General features: G+C 43.5%; 1 protein-coding gene across 1 annotated transcript in view; it reads left to right on the top strand.

Annotated features, from left to right (window-relative positions):
* Positions 1 to 21,601, top strand: part of LOC140316793 (zinc finger protein 236-like) — a 49,820-nt gene that overhangs the window by 12,972 nt on the left and 15,247 nt on the right. Inside the window, exons 7-24 of the mRNA XM_072394765.1 lie at positions 1,842 to 1,964; positions 3,780 to 3,953; positions 4,603 to 4,780; positions 4,897 to 5,169; positions 5,485 to 5,685; positions 5,896 to 6,028; positions 6,934 to 7,194; positions 7,351 to 7,583; positions 9,298 to 9,399; positions 11,155 to 11,297; positions 11,700 to 11,803; positions 14,111 to 14,262; positions 14,809 to 14,985; positions 15,788 to 16,088; positions 16,865 to 16,968; positions 17,416 to 17,859; positions 18,686 to 18,831; positions 21,282 to 21,513. Coding sequence (XP_072250866.1) covers positions 1,842 to 1,964; positions 3,780 to 3,953; positions 4,603 to 4,780; positions 4,897 to 5,169; positions 5,485 to 5,685; positions 5,896 to 6,028; positions 6,934 to 7,194; positions 7,351 to 7,583; positions 9,298 to 9,399; positions 11,155 to 11,297; positions 11,700 to 11,803; positions 14,111 to 14,262; positions 14,809 to 14,985; positions 15,788 to 16,088; positions 16,865 to 16,968; positions 17,416 to 17,859; positions 18,686 to 18,831; positions 21,282 to 21,513 — 3,481 coding nt within the window. The remainder of the gene's footprint in view (positions 1 to 1,841; positions 1,965 to 3,779; positions 3,954 to 4,602; positions 4,781 to 4,896; positions 5,170 to 5,484; positions 5,686 to 5,895; positions 6,029 to 6,933; positions 7,195 to 7,350; positions 7,584 to 9,297; positions 9,400 to 11,154; positions 11,298 to 11,699; positions 11,804 to 14,110; positions 14,263 to 14,808; positions 14,986 to 15,787; positions 16,089 to 16,864; positions 16,969 to 17,415; positions 17,860 to 18,685; positions 18,832 to 21,281; positions 21,514 to 21,601) is intronic.

Here is a 21,601-nt window from a genome sequence, read left to right on the forward strand (position 1 = left end):
TCTTTTTTTAGTGGTATGCTCAACAGCTTTCTTTCAAACTCACCACTTTAGGTTTGAATGTCCCGTTTGGAAGTGGCTCCATTTTCAAACTAGTTTTCTCTTATTTCAGTGTCTCAATTCTTCACTTTTCTAGGATTTTACAGATGGTGCTGAAACAAAAAACAAAGATTTTCGTATCTGCTGTGAGTGCTTGTTTCCACCAAGCTCCCCTGAAGTGAACTCAGTGAGATTCAGCTCTGCTTTCCTTTTTAAATTCAGGTTGTGGGAGCTGGACTGTCATTAAGATTGACAGGCTTCATAGATAAGGATGGAAAGTGTGCACACTGACAAACATCATGTCCTTATACATATAGTTTTCCTTCATTATATTCATTATACTTGACATGTGACTGTAAGTATAACTTGGGCATCGCTTCAGCAAGATACATTAAAGTATCCTCTCTTGTTTATATCACAGCAGAAGGAGCTAGCAGATCATCAGATCCACGAAAGAACACAGTTTGTCAATTTTTACGGTTTGATGCATATTTCAGTCAGGTTGAGGTCTGGACTCCGAGTGGATCATTCCAACATCTCGATTCTCTTCTCTTTCAGGCTTTTTATTGTAGATGTGTTGTTGTACTTGGGATTGTTTTCCTGTTGCAGGACCCAGTTTCGGCCAAGCTCAAATCCTTACAGAGAAGTTCACAGTTGACTCAGTGCCCAGGTCACATGGCAGCAAAAGTGGCCCGAATCATCAGCCACCCACCGCCGTGCTTGACAGTTGGTACGAGGTGTTTGTGCTGTTTTTGGATCTGTGCATTGTCTTGGGGTCGTTCAGACACAAACCTAAGTCAAACTGCCATGCTAACGCAGTCCTTTTTTCTTTACTTTTATGAACTTATTGATCCTTTCTTTTTCTCCTCTTTTCTATGCCGTTTCTCTGAATGTTGCACCGACTGAGCTTGGGATAAACTTTCCATCTGCCTCGACTGTTTTCCAGGTATAAATAATCTGTAGGACGAGGGACTCCAAGTTGTTTGGAAATGGCATAAAGACAAACTTTATCATATGAAAAAAGAAAGAGCGAGCGAACTCTGACTCGAGCGTACAAAAACATTTTGAGATTTGGAACAGAGATGCTGAGGTGGTGAACTGAAGAACAAATGTAAGAACAAGTTAAAGATGAATATTAACACCTACAGTGTTAAACTGGTGACTTAAGCCCTGAAGTCGCAGGGGGGGACAGGTCAATACAGGCTGCGTATCGGTTCAGTAATGCGTGGCTTCACTGTCGCTCCATTCTTTTTATTTTTAGCAGCTAACGTACAGAATCTTGCTTCTCTTGGCTCCTTTTAACCGAAGCATTATCAGCTCATTTCTTCACAAAGTTAAGTGATCTGTTTAACGGCATCTCAGAGAACTTGCACTCGCCGTTAATAGCTAATGCAAAAATCAAGAGCTTCCACTTTCGAAGGACAGCACATGCAGCATGATCCAAACCTGAAGCGGGACGAGAATAAAGAGGAGGAGGATAGTTTCCACTGGCTGGGAGTGTGATGTCGAAATTAACTGCAAATCTCAACCGCTCCACTGGATGAGAAATGAAGGTTTTTTCAGATCTAGTGGACCACAAGCAAAGCAATTCAATACATGCAACGTTATACTGGATGTTCTAAAGGAGATCCAGAATCTGATACTTTGTGGTCTTCCAGGCCATGGCTGTTATTTTTGTAGTGGGTAAATCGTTTGAGTTCCAACAGCAAAGAGGGTCACGGCTCAATGAGTCGCCGAGCGTGAACAGTTAGCAGCAAATGTTGCAGCCAGCAAAAATGATTGTGTGTGTGTCTGTTCTTTTTCAGACCAAAGGGGTGCCTCTGTTCCCCTGCATGGACTGCAGTTGTGTATTCAAGAAGCTGGGGAGTCTGAACGCCCACATCAGCAAGATGCACATCTCTGTGATTGAGGTTCCCTCCGGCACGCCGGTAAGAGAGCAGCAGGAAGCAGAAGGTCCAGCTTCACCTCAGAGGCTCTGTTGACACTCCTGGATTGAAATGATTTCCAACAGGGGGAGTTCTTGCCACAAAATGAGTTGGGATTATTCAGCGGCTGTGTTTTTTAATCAAAGAGAAAGGAGAGGTTAAGATACTAATACTTCTCAAGCAATGCTGAGGGTGCTTTTTTAAAGAGGTTTCTTTGGCTTAAGTTTTGCTTGTTTGAGATTTAATTTAGGTATTTTTATCACAGCATCCATATTACCTGCAGACTTTTTCTACTTCTGCTCACTGAGACTAAGGGAGATTTTAGCGGTTGGCCAGTTTTATCACTGTCCCAAGTGGGTTGGATCAGCCTCACTGAGATGCTTGTCCTTCCTTCCTCCACTCATCACTTCCCACACTTCACTGTATTCATCATTAAAACATAATTTTACAATTTATACAAGTCTGGATTCAAATTTCAACAGGCAGATGATTTTTTTCTAAAAATGCCACCCGTCAGCTTCCTAAGAACAGGGGTTGCCTGTCACTCCCTAACTAACGTAGCACTATTGGGCAGCTAATGTGCAGAAACTCCTGTTCTGTGTGGCGACACCTGGAAATCCAAGCTGCTGCCCTCAGAGGCGTGTGCTCCAACAAAAAGTGTCCTCCTCACGATGCTTAAAAATGATAAGCTTTGAACCTTCAAATACAGGCCTGTCATTCAGAACCTGGCACAGTAATGGCACTGTCGGTGTAAAAGAAAACGACACAATGTTTTTTTTGCTTGTGAAACTGTTATCTTTATACCACTTGCCAAACATCCCTTCCTTTCATTTATCATGGACTGGAGAATTTAAAAAGGGATTTCCCTCAATTTTCCAATTGTCCCCCTGAAACTCTGACTGATACCTTTTTACTGTTTTTAGCTTCCTCGACATCTCTCCCCATTATAAAAACAGTATGGGTTTGTGACCTGAACCTGACCTGCTTTATGGCAAGGAGAAACTGCCTTAAACACCTCCACATAATCCACTGTACATATACTAAATTAGCCAGAATTGAACACTTAGAATTGCCCGCTCCTGCCAATCATTTTCATATATTTTGGTGTTTTTTGATACGATAAGGAAAGCCTACTTTCGCTTCATGCTTCCCACTCTGTTAACGGCCATTTTCAGCATCCCTCCTGACATAAATCTCTCTGTTGCAACAAGACTGCTTTCACTACACTGTTAGCACATTGATTGATCTTGCTCAACTGAAAATTGACTGGAAAATAGTTCAAATAAAAAAGTTTCTATCCCACATTTTATACTCAGAATGACTTCTGTCTAACAAGTTTGTTGACGGCATAATACCGGAGTGAATTGCTGCTGCATTTACATTTGATTGGCTCGATTCGAGGTAGTTAAATCAAGCTTTACACCATCACAACTTTTTTGGAACACAGTTTAGGCCCATTTTTCCATCTCACTACTGGAAAATGATACTGTTTTCTTTTCCATTAACTTTTCAATACTTACAGCGTTTTATATACAGCTTTGTGATGCCAAGCTGTGTGGCACGTATTCATGCACAAGTTAACCTTGTATATGTAAACCCAACCACTGTCTGTCTGTGTTTATTTTGAAATCTGTGTCTCAAAGTGTCAGTGATCCGGACCCAGCCAGATGTTGAAATTCTGTAATTCTTGGTAATATCGGGGAGACCCTGATAGAAGTGGGTCAACCTTTAGATTTAAGCCTCTTCTGGTACTTTGTTGCATTGCTCATCGCTCTACTCCCCTCTTTTCTCACCGTTACTTCGCCCCCTCAACCACAGGAGAACGACACCACGGGTCAGACTGCAGGCGGGTCAGAGGTAGGTGAGGGAGTGACCGATGTCATCCAGCAGCTTCTTGAGCTGTCTGAGCAAGTCAGCGGGGAAACGGCCCAGCCTCAGCCTCCAGAGCCAGCCATTACCATGGAAACTGCCATCAACCAGGACATCCTCCAGGTGAGCGAATGACGCTTAAACATTTAACATCAATGCAACACAGAAAGGGGGTTAAAAAGATTTATTTATTTGGATGTTAAGGCAACAAACACATTTCAAGAAGTAGGGATTTTATGATGCATCGCCACGTGATTTGACGATTGACAGTGATCAGTCATTTTAGTGGAGCTGTGGAGGTGAATGTATTCACACCCAGAAAGAGATTAAAAGAAGCAGGGTTTTCCATAACCGTTTTAAAAGATGCTAGTTTGAAATCCAATGACATGCTCCGTCACCCGGCTTTCCTCTGCGACTGCATGGCCGCATTTTTCATTGTAGTGGAAACATAATCTGTTCAGAGGAAAGAAGACATTTCCATCTGGAAACTTAATCAATGGGCACAACTGCTGAGTTAAATAGAGCCTCTGCTCGCCAGCATGATGGGACGTGATCATCACGAGCCGTCGATCTGGATCAAAGCTTGTTTTTGTAGCCAAATGGTTTCCACGTTATTGGAAACGTTTTAGCGTGATAAGATTAGATTTTTTATTATTTTCTTTACTTGACAGAACTTGTATTTGAATTATGCAGTTCAAATCTGCCCGGCGGTTGCATTTACTTGTCCTGTGTGTCATTTTGAAGCCGCGGTGGGTGTGTTCTGTGTCTGCAGCAAGCCCTGGAGAACAGCGGCCTGAGCGTGGTCCAACCACAGAGTGACGCTCCGTCCAGAGAGTTGCAGAGCCAGAACACCGAGGGTGCTGCTGACGAGAGCAGGAAAGCGCTGGGCCCAGACAAACCAATCAGGGAGAAGAAGAGGAGCATTTTTAAGAAACCTATACAAATGCCAGGTTGGCATTGGAGTTTGTGTTGCTTTGTCATGTGTCCACTGTCAGATTTATCAAACGTAATTCTGCGATCAGCGATAGAAACACTGACGACCTGCTTCATTTCCTTTCCCGTCCAGGCTCCATCAGGGAAGAGGATGGCGTCCGCTGGCATGGCTGCCCGTACTGCCCCAAGGAGTTCAAGAAACCCAGTGACCTTGTTCGCCACATCCGCATCCACACGCACGAGAAGCCTTTCAAGTGCAAACAGTGCTTCAGAGCTTTTGCTGTGAAGAGCACCCTCACAGCACATATGAAAACGCACACTGGTGTCAAGGCTTTTGAGTGTCAGTGCTGCCTGAAGTGCTTCTCCACCTCTGGCAGCATGAAAGTACACATGCGGCTGCATACAGGTGAGAAGCAGGCCCACTTCATGGAGGGGTTGCACGTAAAGACGAAGTAAAAATAATCTTTTCGCTAAATTAACTTTCTCCGTGGGCGACACCATTACGAGTGAAAGCTTAAGTTAAAGATTTGTGTGAGACTCCAACATGATGCTGAAAGGCTTCGCAATCAAACTACATGAAATTCTGAAACAGATGTTCAGATTTGTATAAGGAGAACACATTTGAATTGGTTTTTCGAGTCTTTGATGAGAATATCAAAATCGGTGCAACTCTCAAAATATCAGCTCTGCAAAAGTGTTGTTTTCTCCCGACTTTTCTTAGGCGTACGGCCTTTCTCCTGCCCTCACTGCGACAAGATCTTTCGTACTTCAGGTCACAGGAAAACACACATTGCTTCTCACTTCAAAAGCCTGCAGCAGAAGAAGCAGAAATTTCCCCGGAAAACCAACAAAGCCAAAGTGTCCAAAAGCCTACCTCTGCCTGATATCCCCTTGCAAGAACCCATCTTCATCTCTGACTACGGTATGAGCGCAGGTTGACAGGCACATGTGTAACAAATACAGGGTGATGTTGCATCTGTGTTCCAGATCGTAAACATACACTTTACCTGTTGTGCTTTAGCGAGTGGAATGATTTGTCATTTTGCTGTCACTGTTTCTTGACACATGCACTAAATGATATCTTTTCCCACGGAAGACGATGCGTCTCATGTTTACACGTTGCTATTTACAGGCCTTGTCACATCCCAGAACCCCCGCCTGGCTTTTCAACAGTACCTGGACGTGGTGAGCAACGACAGGCCTTACAAGTGCCAGTTCTGCAACAAGGCCTATAAGAAATCGAGCCATCTAAAACAGCATGTCAGGTAAAATGTCGTTGTAATTCAGTGTTTCTTTCGAGCTTTGCACGAAAGAGGGAAAATTGCTTTGATTGGTTTTAGACAACACTGAGTAGTAAAAGTGTCTATACTAAAAAGAAAAGGGGGGTTCGAGATACAACCATGTGGAACACCGCAGATGAGGTCGAGCACCAAAGGAGAGATATCATCAGCAATGACTTGTTCTGTTAGACAAATAGAACCACAGTCAGGCAGCGGCCCCGCTTTTTAATCTCTCTACGGTCCCATTGTTTCAAATCTGCCCGTATCAAACAGCTCTGTGCCAAGATAATCATTACAGATAGAAATGAAGGCATGTTTATGCAGGTGATGAATTTGGGGAGGATGGAATGAAAGTACAAAGGGAGGTGAGATGAGACTCATGTGAGACGGGGTGAAGGGAAAGTACCAAATCAGTAGCAGGTGAGTAGAGGAGAGGCAGCTGGCTCGTTTTCAGACCTCCGCTGCGCCTTAATCTTGAATCGTCATGTCAACCTTTAAACATGTATTTGGAGCACATTTCTAGGTTATTTGTTTGTTTTGATAGCACACAGTGATGGACAGCGCAAAGGACGTGGTCGAGATAACTTTAAAATGCCCCTCATGCATGAAATAAGACATTAAAATAGTGACACTAAGAGTAAGTGTTCAGCTGCTCTGATCAGTGCATCTCTGTTAAGCTTTCTCACCTTTCTATGTGACAGCCTGTATTTATGGGTGAGTCTAAAAAAATCACACTTTCATCCCCACAGTGCCTTCATGTAGTCAGCATTCAGGTTTAGATTTACCAAAGAGGTCCTGGAGTTTTCTGTTTGCGTATGTTTTTTTGTTTTTGGTCAAACAGCACGTCATCGCCTCAAACTGTCGTTCTTTTGGCCCTTTTATTCTTCCAGATCACATACAGGAGAAAGGCCGTACAAGTGCGTGCAGTGCAGTCGTGGTTTTGCCTCCTCGGGAGTCCTCAAAGCCCACATCCGGACACACTCGGGCCTTAAGGCATACAAGTGTCTGATCTGCGACACAACCTTCACCACCAGTGGCAGCCTGCGGCGCCACATGACCACTCACAGTGACCTTCGACCTTACATGTGCCCCTACTGCCAGAAAACGTTCAAGTCGTCACCCAACTGCAGGAAGCACATGAAGACGCACAGGTTTGAACTCTCACCAAGTGTTCGCTTTGGTCATATTCTTTTCTCTTTTTTTTCGCACTCAATGTGCTTTGGAGAATTATTGTTGTGCTAAAAAGTCATTAATCAAAAAAGCTCATTCTTAGGTCCTGACTTTTATTCACTTTCGTGCCAAACCAGGTATGAACTGGCACAGCAGCTGCAACCCCAGTCAGCAGAAGACCCCTTAGCAGCAGGAGCCGTGGCCCATGATATGCCAGTGGAGATGGAGACAGAGTCTCTCCAGCAAAATGCTGCTACCACTGCTGAGCAGCAAGGCATGCTGGGACTGGGCCAGACGGAGGTAGTTAATGGAGGCCAGCAAGTGACACTGGAGGCCCCCCTAACTGATCAACCACTCGTACAAGGCGAAGGTAGGAGCAAACTAAAGTAGTTTGACCGTATTTTATCACTTTACTGTTGGGAAGAATGGTTAAAACTGGTTGAAGAAAGTTGAGTATCTGTGACTTTTTATTTTCAAAAAGTAGTGGAAGCCTCTCAAACCAAATCTGCAGTGGGATTAACCTCAGTGCAACAAACACTTGGTTTAAAAGCTATGGCCAAGCACACAGCGTCTGAAGCTCCTGCACTTCGAGGACAGCAAGAGAATGACATGTAATCTCTCTGCTATGAGCAGGGCAGCACTGTCCTAAGCCAACTGGACCTCAGCTGACCTTTTAAAACTCTCTTTTAAGGAACTTCTTGTTGCTGGTTCGGAGAGCAGTGGACAGTTTCCCTTTGCCTCACTTATCCCTTCCAAGTGAGGAAGAGAAGCTACGGTAGCTCCTAAAGCTGCAAAAGGCCATTTTCAGAGCCAGCGTTCTCCTTTCTAAACTGGTATGGCATTGCAAAAAAAAAAGAAAAGGGGGAAACCGTCTGAGGCTATAAATTGCTTGTTAAGGTCACAAAAACACAACAAGCCTTATCTTGCAGTTCCAAAATGTATCACATTTTAGCCAAAAGATCCTCCAAACTTGAAACCTATCCTTGAAGATGTTGCACACATAAACTTCAAGGAGCAAGCTCACCTTGGGTTTAGGTGACTGCAGCTCTCCAATCTCATTGGAATGATATTCAGCACTGAGCAGAACTCATGAGCCATCCATCATTTCTTTATATTTTGCCTCTAAGGAGTCAGACTTTATAGCAGTGTTTTTCTCTGAACTCCTTGTATTTTTAGCAAAAAAATGACTTTGATTCAGTCATTACTCAGCTATAGCTTTAGAAAACTCTATTACCAGCAGCTTGTGGCAAAGACACACAGTTTGTTTCAGTTTCTTTAGTTTCTTCAAAACCAAAATATAACACCGCTCATTAGAATTAGTCTTATTTACTGTATTTTCATTTAGGCTTGCTCGAGTTTCACCTATGCTTCAACATATAAAGACAGGAGGGGGTGGCTCAAGACTTTGCCCAGCACTGGATGGTGTTTCACCCAGAAGCACGTGTGATGCATGAAATAAAAGCTTTTTGGATTGCATCTGTGTGTTTAAAAACAGTCCCAGTCGTGCCATGTCCTCCCACAAAGGTTTCCCGAGGGAACTTGTCAGGATGGAACTGGTGGGCAAATGCGTGTCCGTTAGGCAGCACATATTGCAAGGATAGTCTTTGTAGATCTCTGCGAACATTTAGTGGAAGAATCGAGCAGCTTTGCCATCTGCAGTGAGCTGGTCCTGCTTGTAATTCTTGAGTTCCGTGTCCAAAGACTTTTTGAAACAACCCTCACTTTGCACAGTTTAACTATAATGTTAGTTAGATCGCACCACTAGAAACCCATCTCTGTTCGATTAAACACACTCCTTCTTCAACATGTTGCTGACCTAATTCTTTGAAACCCCGGCTGTCTTTTGACATTGCCATTGGTACTCTTCAGTTCCAAGGCGGAGTTTCAGTTTTGACTGCTTCTTTTTTTTGTAGCGTATAAAAAGACACCACGTGGACCTGTTGAAATGGTTGATTTTTCTTTAAATAATCTGCTGCTCAGCTACACTCAAAACCTAACATTTAAGCATACAAATGTCGCTGTATAAACCCAACTAATGTAATGAGTGTAACCTGTGGCTTTGCATGTTTTCTTTGCACTGACAGACGCGTATGTGACTTCACAACATGCTTTACCTCAGAACATCAGCCAGTTTGAGACACCAGCGCTTCCTCAGCCCACGTTTGACCAGCAAGCTCTAACCCAAGGTACAAAGACCACCATTTTACCATTTCTGATGCTTAGTTTCCCACTCAAACGGTTCCCAGACTTTATATTGTCTGTTATGCTTAACAACACACTAAAGACTGTGTGTGTGTGTGTGTTATGTGACAAAGAAAAAACAAAGTGTGAAATCTCTGTACATGATGGTTTTGAGCATAAATATGAATTTTTAAAGCAAGACAACTGTGGTGGAAATGTTAGTGAAGCACAGAGTCAGTCATTTTTTAAGGAGATATGAGACTTTTAATAACATCTTGCAAGAGAACAACAGTACAAGGTACAGTGCTGCTCTGACCACCGGTGCAAAAATAATTCAGTTATAATGCACATTGTTGCATCATCGCTCCTTGGGTATAGTTGAGCGTTCTTATCTAGTCTACTTTTCCTTCCTAACTACAGTCAAGGTCACACAGACACAGCTGTGAGTACCAGCTTCCCTTCTATTCTCCTTAAAGTGCAGCTTTATCATATAACACGATGTTCTCGGGAGGAAAGAGAAAAGCAGGATATGTTGGTATGTTGCAGCGAGGTCATCTGCAGGTTATACACAGTAACACTCAATACAATGCATATAAGAATTAATTTTCCATTACAACAACGTAGTGAGCTTCACTCCGTTTAGCACTTAACGTGCAATGTTTTCCACTATGGGCATTGGCGTCTGGAGCTGACCTTCTTGTTCCACACGAGTGAAAGAAACCGGTTACACATGAGAGCTGATGATGGAAGATTTCCTGTCAGCCTCAGAGGACTGTCAAGTGAGAGGGAGCACAGTTGATCTTTGGAAAAGGCCAGATTCGCAGTTCATTCCCGTAATAAACCTTTCGCTGCGTCTTCCCGTCTTCATTCCCTCCTCTCCGCTGTATAACTCTTAAGCCAGTGAAGTGCTCTCAGCGTTCACTGCCCCCGACAAGCTCGCCAGGTTCCCACCAGGCTGTTGCTGTTTCTGTGTAACCAGTACAGAGGGATTTGGGCTGCTGTAACTGGCAGCATTACAGAATGGACATCAAACACGTGGGAAGCGGATCTGTCTTATGTCTCTCGCAGGACATGTTCTCATCGTTGTATCTGACGGAGCAGAGGTTTCATCATTTCACACAGGAAGCCTCGGGGCTGTTATTGTCATTGAAGAGCACAAATTCCATGTATCTGAACAAGAGGGCTCTTGAACTCGAGCTCCCGCTTTGTGTGCAGTAGGACCTGAAGTGGTCGCATGTGTTGTGATGGCCGTGCTTCGACTGCTGACACCCATCCGCTGGGGGCCTCTCGTGGAAACCCAGGATTGTTTGCTTGCTTGTCTCAGAATCTCATTGGATGAACCGACTCGTGCCCAAATTCACAGGCGCCTGCGACACACTTCATTTGAGGTTCTCGCACAGGGTTTCTGCTTCGAAATTAGCAGCTCTTCGAAAGTCTAAGATTATTCAAAGGTGCAGAAGAAATATTAAGAAGTAAGCAGTCTGTCTTCCATTCAGACTGAATAATTAAAAAAAGAATTGCAAAGAGTCTTTTCAGCTTTATAGATGAGGCTGGCTCACTTTATCAAAATGTCCTTGATCTGACTTCATTCTAAGCTTTCAGCCAGGCATTGACAGATGTATTTGTTTTTTATCTTCAGGTTTCTTTTCTCCCTTTCAAATAATTCTATATAGAGTTGTTATTGTCACTGGTCAAGGCTAGAACGTTTGAATGAAAGGTTTTCTTTCTTTCTTTCTTCCTTCCTTCTTTGCTCCCTGCAGGCTTCACCATCACTGAAACGAGCTACAATCAGTCCCAGTTCTCCACTGTCCAGCAGCTGCAGGATTCCAGCACCCTGGAGTCTCAGGCCCTGTCCTCCAGCTACCACCCCCCAAACCTACTTCATGTTCCCAGTGCCGAGGTGGTGAGTTCTGGGTCCACCAGCTTTAACCCTGAACCGACATACAGTGACCTCCTTAATGCTTGGGACAAACTCCCATTTCCCCTCGAGTTCCCCCTCTGGTCCTCAGTGTAAACCTCTGGATCGAACAACTCAGACGTGACTAAAGTGCACGTTCCAGAGTTTAACTTCGAGTCGTTTTCGTATATTTCAGTTCCACCGTGTGACCCGAACATTATGGAGGACGCTATATGTTTCCTTTATCTTTCAAACCTGATATATTGTGACTATGACATCATCATTTTCAATACATAGATATACATGATATGTTTCAAGGGAAAAAAAAAGTATTACAACTGCAATTTTCCATGTACAGAAAATGTTTTGCGTTGGATTTATTTATCTGCTTTATCTTCGTATGTTAAGACAAACGGACTTCTCCAGCAGAGCAGTCAGAACGATCTCCAGCTGAGCACAGAAACGCCGGACTACCAGGAAGACAGTGAAGACAATACCAAGAGGGCCTACAGGTTTGTTTCCTGGTTTTATATATTTTTTGTTTGCGTGTGTCGCTGCCTGGAGGCGTGAAAAGAGTCTCAAAACCTGTCGTGCTGATCTATAGGTAGATGCAGCTTTGTGTGTGTGTATCAGGCGATTCGTGCATGCGTATTTAACGATGTGTGTGTAGGAGGCTTTTTGAATTCATAATTATCGTTTTGTCCATAACTTCGGGCAAGTTGCGCACACACAAATCAAGTAGTGCACACACACAAATCGTATTGAGTTTATTTCCTCTCCATAAGACCCTGGCTTTCACAGAAGTGCTTTGCATCCAGATAGAGGAGCTCAAGAATGGCATTGTTGAAGCAGAAATCTGCTCTCAGAGCTCTATGAGAGCAGATTTACAAATTCCGTTAAGTGATTAAGTGATAAGTAATTCCCTGGGTTGGCACTGGTTAAGAGGACTTCACAGTATATCTAAACAGTGTCTTGCACTGTAGGCCCCCATACTCATAGATGTTTTTTCATCTTTTTGACACTTAATATTCTCGTTCCAACCCTTAGAAACTCTGTTTTTTTTAGGCCCTGGGAATAAAACAATAACATGTGCACGTATCAACCACAAGTATTAAATAATGGAAATGGAAGTTCCCTGATTTTCATATCACTATCTTTCAGCTAATATTTTTCAGCAGATAAAGCAGTGACCTTTGAGACAACCCCCTTAATGTGCCGGTCAATATGTTTCTAGTTCTCCACCTGCTTTGTCAGACCTACATCTTAAGGTGTGGAAGGAGTCTCATGCATATTTTGATGAATGTTTAACATATTCTTGGACTCGGCTGGAATGACACTGTGTGTCAAGCACACTTTCTCTTGGGTATTTTCCTTCTTGTCAAGTTATTTTCCTCATCCACCAAGCTGCCATTGTTGTTATAAACTTAATTATTCCGAATCAGTCGATATATTCAGTCTGAAGAGGCAGACATGAGTCGGAAAAGGGAGGAGCCAAGGAATACAAAACAAACAAAATATCCCTTTAATATAATTTTTTTTTTAAAAACTACAGCCAGCCTAACCACAGAGGAGAAAAGAAAATGTACAAACCTTCAACTAAACTCCCTAATTTCAACTTAAACGGGATAACTAGAACCAAAACTGGCAACTGCCCCCTTGAAGGCCAATCTGGGCAAATTCTGGGAAAGAATTCCCACTGAAGAAAGAAGAGACGATATTAGACTAAAAGAATCAAAGGTCTAATATCAGTACTTGAACACAGAATCAAGGCAATAGTTAATTGCATGAAATAACCTCCTTTAAGTGGAAGCTTTAATGTATCAGGACATCATTAAACAAAAAAAAAAAAAAAAAAGATCATCCCGCTCATACCAGGCCATGAGATGAGATAAATACAACCTCAGAGGAACAGCAACACACGACATGTAACGCCACATCGTTGTTTATTTAACAGAAGTCTCAGTACACTCGGGATCCAGCAGCTTGTGGAACCGGCTTTAGCAGCAATAAGTTGAAGAAGCCGTTTTCTGTCCGATGTCATCAGAGGGACTTTGGTCCACTATTCTTTGACTGGACCATTCCAGCACCTTCATACTTTCCCTTTTTCAGTCGTCCTGTTGTGGATTTGGTGCTCTGCTTGGGACCGTTGTCCTGCTGTACGACCCACTTTAAACTGAGCTTTGGCTGTCAGACAGATGGCCTCATGCTTTACTCTAATGCTTTGGTACACAGAGGAGTTCATGGTGGACTGACTGGTGGATGACCGTGGCTGCAGAACAAGCCCGAATCATCAGCCCTCCACCTTGACGGTAGTTTGTGGGGTTTGGACTGTTTGGTCTTCACCGAACATGGCATCGCGTGTTATAGTCTGGCATCCCAGCTTTGATTTTATCCGTCCAAAGGCTATTATTCCAGAATTCCACACTTGTTCAGTCCTGACATGTAAAACCTTTTTTTTATGCTTCAATTTTTGTACAGACCATATTAAAATCAGTTTATCAGTTTAACTGCTTCCACCATCAGTCCAGCATTATTCATTGGGAACTCCAACAGTCGGCATTCTTCCTCAACATCTTGCTTTGTGCAAGAATTTCTAAAATGTATAAAATGCCTGAGAGCGTTGCACAGCTGGCTGGTGCAAATCTGCACAAGTGGCAAATTAAGCACGAGCCTTCATTTCACCTGCCAGCTGCTCTGGGGACGAGAGTCACGTCGTCGGTGCTCAGCGGTGCTTAAGAAGTCGCGTTGTTAAGCTCTTACTGTAAGCCCTTTAATACTAGGTAACAATCTCTCTTAATGTTGTTACCCCCTCCCTTCAGGTGCAGCTGGTGTGATAAAGGTTTCAAAAAGTCGAGCCATCTGAAGCAGCACATCCGATCCCACACTGGGGAAAAACCATACAGGTGTCACCTCTGTGGACGAGCCTTTGTGTCAGCCGGAGTGCTGAAGTCCCATCTGAATACTCACACAGGTGAGCTGTCTCTGTGTCAGTGTGTGCAGGCACTCAGATTATATCTTCCTAATCTAATAGGTCACGCATTCCTACACACGGTCATAAATTCCACATTATTTTCATATTGAAATGATTCATCTAAATGTTTGTTTGCCTTTGCTTTTTCTTACTACTTTCTACTTTATCTCCCAGAGTCTGCGCTGCTTTGCTCTCGCACCAAAATTACAAATGAAACTTAGTGAGGCCATTACACCACTGTTTCCTGCTATCAATCTTACGGTGTGCTCTGTAGTTGAAAATCGGTGGTAAAATAATGCAAATGTTGCTTTGACCCCATCAAAGCAACATTTGCATTATTGGAAGTCACAGAAACGGAAAATGCAGCATTAAAAATGTATTTTTGGGGACTTGCTTTGGCAGAATGAGACTGGGACAGTCTTTTGATGTAAGCTTTGAGTCCTTGGATGTCTTGCAGTTGCATTTTCTTAAAGGCGGTTAAACCGAACCTTTTGTGGAAGGCTGCAGGCATCCTGTGAAACGGCTCCTCTTTCCTCTCTCCAACAGGAGTCAAGCCCTTTAAGTGCGACGTTTGCGACGCCTCGTTCACCACCAACGGAAGCCTGAGCCGCCACATGATTATCCACATTAAGTCTTTCAAATGTCCCGTGTGCAACGAGTGCTTCCGGACCACTCTGCTGTGTAAAAGGCACATGAAGAAGGAGCACGGCGTCGAGGAACAAAGTAAGGATGTGTCTTTACGGGACACTTTGATCAGAGTTGTTACTTTTCAACACAAACAATCAGGTTACATTTCTCCAGAGCTGTGCGGTGCCAGGTGAAGTCTGGACATGCACTCTTTTAAGAGCTGTTCATTGTTCTGCTATTCTTTAACTTGTAGAACAACAGAGAAGATGTCAGCTCTCTTAGTACAGAAGAATGTTTGGAGGACCAAAATGTAAACAGAAAAAAAAGATTGAAATTCTTCACAGCAGCCACGTTTGGCCTTGATAAAAGCTTTATATGACCTGACCGAGTAAGGTCGTCATCTGCAGCCGCCTGGAGCCACAGGCTGAGCGCCGGTTGTTGCCTTTCTTTAACCTCATTCTTTATGATCTAACTGTGCGACTTTAAAAGTTCTGCTGAGGCCACCGTATACATAACATCTTTCACATATATTTGACTTCAAATCTCCGCAGATGTTCAAAGAAGGGTTCACACATGATGCTGACGCATTCAGGAGCCAGCCGAAAGCAGTGTGTGTGTGAAAGGAGATTCAGCTCACTGACAGATGCCCTGATATTCTTCCGAAAGATTTTCAAACAGCTGAAAAGGGATTTTCTTTTATTATATCAGCCTTTATTTTACGCCTAAAAGGTGTGACCACTGTGAAAAGGCCCAGACCCACGATACATGTTCAGAGTTCTGATTAACATTTGCATTTTCACTCCCACTGACAATATTTCCGTACATTTCACCTCAGCTTTAGCCGCCTGGCGTTAAGTGTCACACAGCGATGTGGGATAACAGAGGCTTGTTATCACAGTTATAGGTCTGGATAGTCAAGATGGGGAAGAAGAGGACGACGAAGAGGACGGTGAACAAAAAACATCAAAGAGGAGGGGTTTGGAGATCATCACTTTCACCGAAGAGCAGGCAGCAGAGCTGGCCAAAGATCCCGGCGAGGAGGCCTCGGTGTCGGAGCGAATCCTGGCCCAGTCAGCGGCTGAGAGGGATCGGATCAGCGAGATCAAAGACAAAGCCGTGGAGCTGGAAACGGAACCCAAGTTTGCCAACTGCTGCAATTACTGCCCCAAGAGCTTCAAGAAGCCCAGTGACCTTGTCAGGTAAATGCTACGTCTGTTTGTTGAGAGACTGAGGAGAGATTTCTGAGCTTAACACAGCGAGTTGTCTGTGGTTTGCAGCTGCCCCTCAGCCAGATTAATGAAGTCGACACGAATGTGTAACTAATATCACACAATTAATAACGCCTTCTTCAGCCGTTTCTCAGTGAAATTGAGCTGTTCTGTGGGCTTCGAACTGTTTGAACGTAGCAAGTTAACAGAGAAAAGAACAGTGGAAAATTATCATATTATTTAGTCAAACAACCTGCTGTTATGAACGAAGCGTCTGTTTGGAAGTCAAGTGACCCTTAAAACAGGCTGAAGGGGGAAGCCTGGACTAACAAGGAGCAGAAACTCTGGCCTGCTTCATAGTTCCTGTTGATTTAGCATGTGTCCTTGAGAAGTAGTGGCTCATATCGCTTTTTTTTTTTCTTCCAGCTATTTGAGTTTGACCAGTGTTTATAGGAATGATTTAGAATACCACATATACATCAAATCAAACACCGTCTGAATACAAATCAGGCAATTTGCAGAAGCTCTTATGTGTCAGGATTTGTAATTACTCTCAGAAAATGACAGAAGTCTGTGAACATCGCTCAAGGTCACATTTCCCCATTACCTGTTGTAACATTCAGTTACAACAGTTACAGTTCTAAGCAGTATTGCAGTATTATTGCATATGTATCACACGTTGTGCTTTTGATTTAGTTTTTTTTCTCCCATGAATTAAAGCCCTCACCTGTCCTTTGTGATTTTTCACGTTTGATTCCCATTCACAGGCACATCAGGATTCACACGGGCGAAAGACCCTACAAATGTGACGAATGTGGGAAGAGTTTCACAGTAAAATCAACTCTGGACTGCCACGTGAAAACACATACAGGTAAGTGCCTTATTTTTACTTGCTTACAAGCATCCTTTAGGAAGTGGAATTGCAAAGGGAAAGCTTCTGCCCCCAACGCAGCAGAATGTGAGTTTCTCCCTGAGCTTCATTTTCACGGCCTGATGTTTTACACATTATTACAGACCTGATCAGTAGCTGCTAAATCTGTTACAGTTACACAGTGCTCACTGTAGAGTATCTCTGTCTCCAATGGACTCATTCAAAAATCATTCTAACAGGCTGCTCTTCTTATGTCAGAGCTGCTTGATGGTTGTGACAATCATAAAACTTATGCAGCTGCTTTCTTAACAGATGGATATCACGCAGGAAATAGAGAGGGTCCCTGAAACCTGGATAACAAAGGGACATGTCTTAGAGTCTTAAGATGAGGCAGAACAGCAGCTGATATATAGGAGAAGGTGGATAACACTCTTCCTGTCTTTGCAGGTCAGAAGCTGTTCAGCTGTCACATGTGCAACACCTCCTTCTCCACAAAGGGCAGCCTGAAGGTGCACATGCGCCTCCACACCGGCTCCAAGCCCTTCAAATGCCCCTTCTGTGAGCTCCGCTTCAGAACTTCAGGCCACCGCAAAACCCACATCCAGTGTCACCTCCGCCCAAACAGCGACAGCCGCAAATCCAAGCGCTCTTCCTCGTCCGGCAGTCACGCCAGACAGAATCAAGACCCGGGCACTGGGCAGGCTGTGGCCTCGGGTCAAGGACAGCAGCCGACTTCTTCAGAGGCTCTTCAACCCGTGTGTCTATTTCAAACCTCCAACTCTGACCCCAGCATTTACCTCCCAGCCAATCAAGTCCTGGCGGGGCAGTTCGACCAGAATTTGATGCAACAAGGACTTGTAGGTCAAGCCATCCTGCCGGCCTCCATGTCAGGTAGGGACCGTTGATGACATACAAACACATGCAGCAAAGGAATTGGTTTACGCAGCAGTAGAAGGAAACATTGTAGCAAGAAGGTTATTATCAGTCTGTTTGTTACAGAGTTTGATTTTATTAACTCACAGATAATACGGTCAGAAGCATCACTTTGAGAGGAGGAAGTGATCTGTAACAGTAAAAGTGAGTTTTATTGTCCCGAAGAGTCACTGATGTGTTCTGATCATAATGTCAGTGCCGATAAATGCACTAACTTTTATTTAACACTGCAGGGATCATCAACATCACTTGTATTCTAAGCTTTTGTGGCAGCATCAGCAAAATGATGTAAATCATAGTTTCATAAGGCCACTGCCCGGGGCATGAAGGCGCTTTATCATCATGAGCCACCCTCTGTGCACCACATTTCCTCAAACCACTACTGAGCTTTTGATCATTTTCAGGACAAACCTGCCGTCACACGGCACTGAAAACCTATCAAAGCGCCTCCAAACATTGCTTATGATGTTTGTATTTAGCTGATAGAGCTGACACTCCCGGGCACCAAAGAAGGGCTTTTAAGTTTCTGCAACAGGCATTTTCACACTCTAAGCGGCTTAGCATAGACGGTTTCCCTGCATATCTAAATGCCATTCAATAAGGATATTCAGAAATGTTATGTCAAGAGTTAAGCTTCTAATGATATGATATGATGAAAGTTGGATGACTGATGATGGTATCCTTTCAGATCACTCAGCCTCCCTCTCCCTCTTTCTTAATTAAACACTTATGCTCAACAACTCGAATAAGTTTCTGTGTGTGTGTGTGTGTGTGTGTGTTGCAGCTGCAGGAGACCTGACCGTGTCTCTCCCGGATGGCCTGACAACATTGGATGGCATCCACCTACAGCTAACGCCGGCCAACCTGGTGTGCCCCAACGTCCAGATCTCTGGCATCGACACAAGCAACATCAACAACATCACACTACAGGTGACGCACACCTGCTACTGAACATTGTGTTCTCGCCTACGATTGGCAGAGAGATCGTCTCTTTTCGTGGGTTTAAATAACCAAACTGTCATGACCAAACCTTTAGGTTAGAGAAGGCAAACCAGCGATGATGTAGAAAAATGGGCCTTAATTTGTAAGAAATGATGAATCATGTATCAAACTTCATCAAATTGAACTGAACCGATCGGTATAGTAACGTATTTCTCTGTGCTTATCAAAGTGTCTAATATAGGAAAGATACACACCTAATTGTTCCATAATCATAAATCACTATTTGAATCTAAAAATAGCCCAAAATTATACAAAGCAAGTGTTTTCTGTGGAAAGATCTTGCTGCCTTATCTTTACTGTGGCCGTTAAACATGGAAGCTCCAAGCTAAAAAGGCAGTTTAAATGTAAAGAGGGGGGCTGAATACCCCAATTTTTCACAACAGAAAATTTCAAGAACCAATCAGGTTTTTCCACATTTTATGTTTGATTCATCTTAAAATGGATTCTGTTTTTAATTTATTCCAAACACGAACTTCACCGTGGCCAGAAAAAAAAAAAATTCTAATTGTATTTTGAAAATGAATGAACTATTGCATTACATAAGTATTTAAAGCACATTTTCCCCTCAGCTTGAAACCCTGTGCCTTCTGGAAAAGGATTTTCACTCAGGATTGCTCTGTTTGCTCTATACTTTTCTGCATTATGAACCTCTTGGCACGTTTGGAATTTGAGCACAAATAGTTCAGTGTTTATTTCATCAGGATTTGACTTCTCATGGTCTGAGAGTCATTCAGGTGGATTTTAGCTCATTTCCATTGGGGTGGTCATTTTATTGACAGATGGCTCCTGTTTGATGGTCTGATTGTTGGAATTGCCGCACTGATGGTTGCTGTTTTGTAAGGTTCTCCAGTCTACACAATGGATCTCTGGCTCTATTCATACTGACTGCTGGCACTTATATTACCTGTCTGACCAAGGCCCTGTCACCCATCGTTCAGTTTGATTGGGCGGCCAGAAGCAGGAAGATTCTTTCCTAATCTGTTCTTTCACATAATCTTCAACTTCACAATTTGAAAACTTTTAGTTTTGCATTTACAATTCAGTTACAAATTACTGCAAACATTGTGGAGAACTACATATGAATTAATAAGGATTTAATTTGAATTACTCAAAGATGAATTTAAAGCAAAATTCTAAAATGCCACCACACTGGACACGTTGTCTTCATGAGATAGTCTATTGAGTGTTTTTATTTTTGAAGAAATATTAATTTGGCCATCTTTGCGCGCTGGGTTGGATCCTGTGCTGCCGGAATGACTGATCGTAATATCGCATAATGCGTTACCATGGCAACAGGAAAGTTGTTGACTGACTGAACGTTCCAAAGCCCAAATAATGCCTGGAATAAGACCTCAAATTCAGACATGTTGAAGAGGACACACCCTGGATGCAGAGTGTGAGAAATATGGAGAGCAAGGAAGAGGAGGAAGTTTAAATAATTTCTTTAGTTCATCGTCATCGGCAATGTGAGATCCCTGGCCAATAAAAGTGACCAGCTTGGAGCACTGATGAGGACACAGCAGGGATATCAGTTATGCAGTATTATGTGTTTCACTGGGACACATCTGCAGGGGCACATTGTAAACTCCAACGTCTTTCTCTCTCTCTGGCAGTTAGACTGTACGGGCAGACAGAGCAGTAGAGACAGGAGTTCATCCAGAATCTTAATGAATTACATTTCACTTACACATTTAATTTACACCACCAGAAATTACACTCAACACTTTTCGTGGCTGCATTGCCACAGCGGGTTGAGTTTGCTAATGATGGCTCGTCTGGACCAGGCATCACCAAACGTCCGGATCTGGACCGAGGCCATATTGTTTCTTTGTAGAGCTACCATGCATCCAACGGTGCATGGAGCTTTAGGAATGGCAAAGACAACAGTTTGGTGCATTCTTATCAAGAAGATGTGCATTAATGAGTCGCAAATGGTCTTATAACCACGAGGAGCCTTAATCTATGCCAGTACAGAAGGTTTGCCTCAAGATGCAAAGCACAGTCACTCACAAACAGGGAGAGGTCAGAGTGGATGTTGCTGAAAAACGTCTAAAAATACACTAAACAGACGAGAGCAAGTGAGGGAAGAAGATCAGGGAAGAAGGGAAGGAAGAGCTCATGATCTAAAGCACACTGCGTCAAAAACATGGAGGAGACAGTAAGAGGACATGGGTATTTCTGTCTGCTAATGCCACTTCACTAGAGTTTATTGGTGATAAGTTCTGAGGTGGGAAAAGCATTTCTCAGTACAGGTGGATAATACCAGAAACATAATGCTGTAGCACCCCAGAAAGCACTAAAGGCAGAGGATCTGCGTCACTAACTTCCACCCCATTTTTCACTGTCATTTTTCTCCGATGTACCACTTTCCCTTGCAGATTGACCATGCCCTCCTCCAGCATACCTTACAGCAGAACAATCTCCTCCCTCAACCCCTGAGCGTTGACACGGGCCTGGTCTCCCACTCTGGCAGCCAGCTCATGTCTACGGCAGACGCCTCGGTGTCTGCCAACGTCGTCATCCACCCTCTGACCAGCCTTGCCCTGCAGCCGTCCACCATCACACCCCCGCAGGTCTCAATGGCTGGACTGACAGAGCAGGATGCTGCGGGTCTGTGACAAATCCTTTGTTTGGGAAGAAAAGAAAAAAGGGAGAAAAAAAAAACCAACTCGGCTCCCTCTGAAATTGATCTATGCCC

This window comes from Leuresthes tenuis, unplaced genomic scaffold, assembly GCF_036924035.1.
Source record: "Leuresthes tenuis unplaced genomic scaffold, fLeuTen1.0.hap1 SCAF_10, whole genome shotgun sequence".
NCBI classification, from domain to species: domain Eukaryota; kingdom Metazoa; phylum Chordata; class Actinopteri; order Atheriniformes; family Atherinopsidae; genus Leuresthes; species Leuresthes tenuis.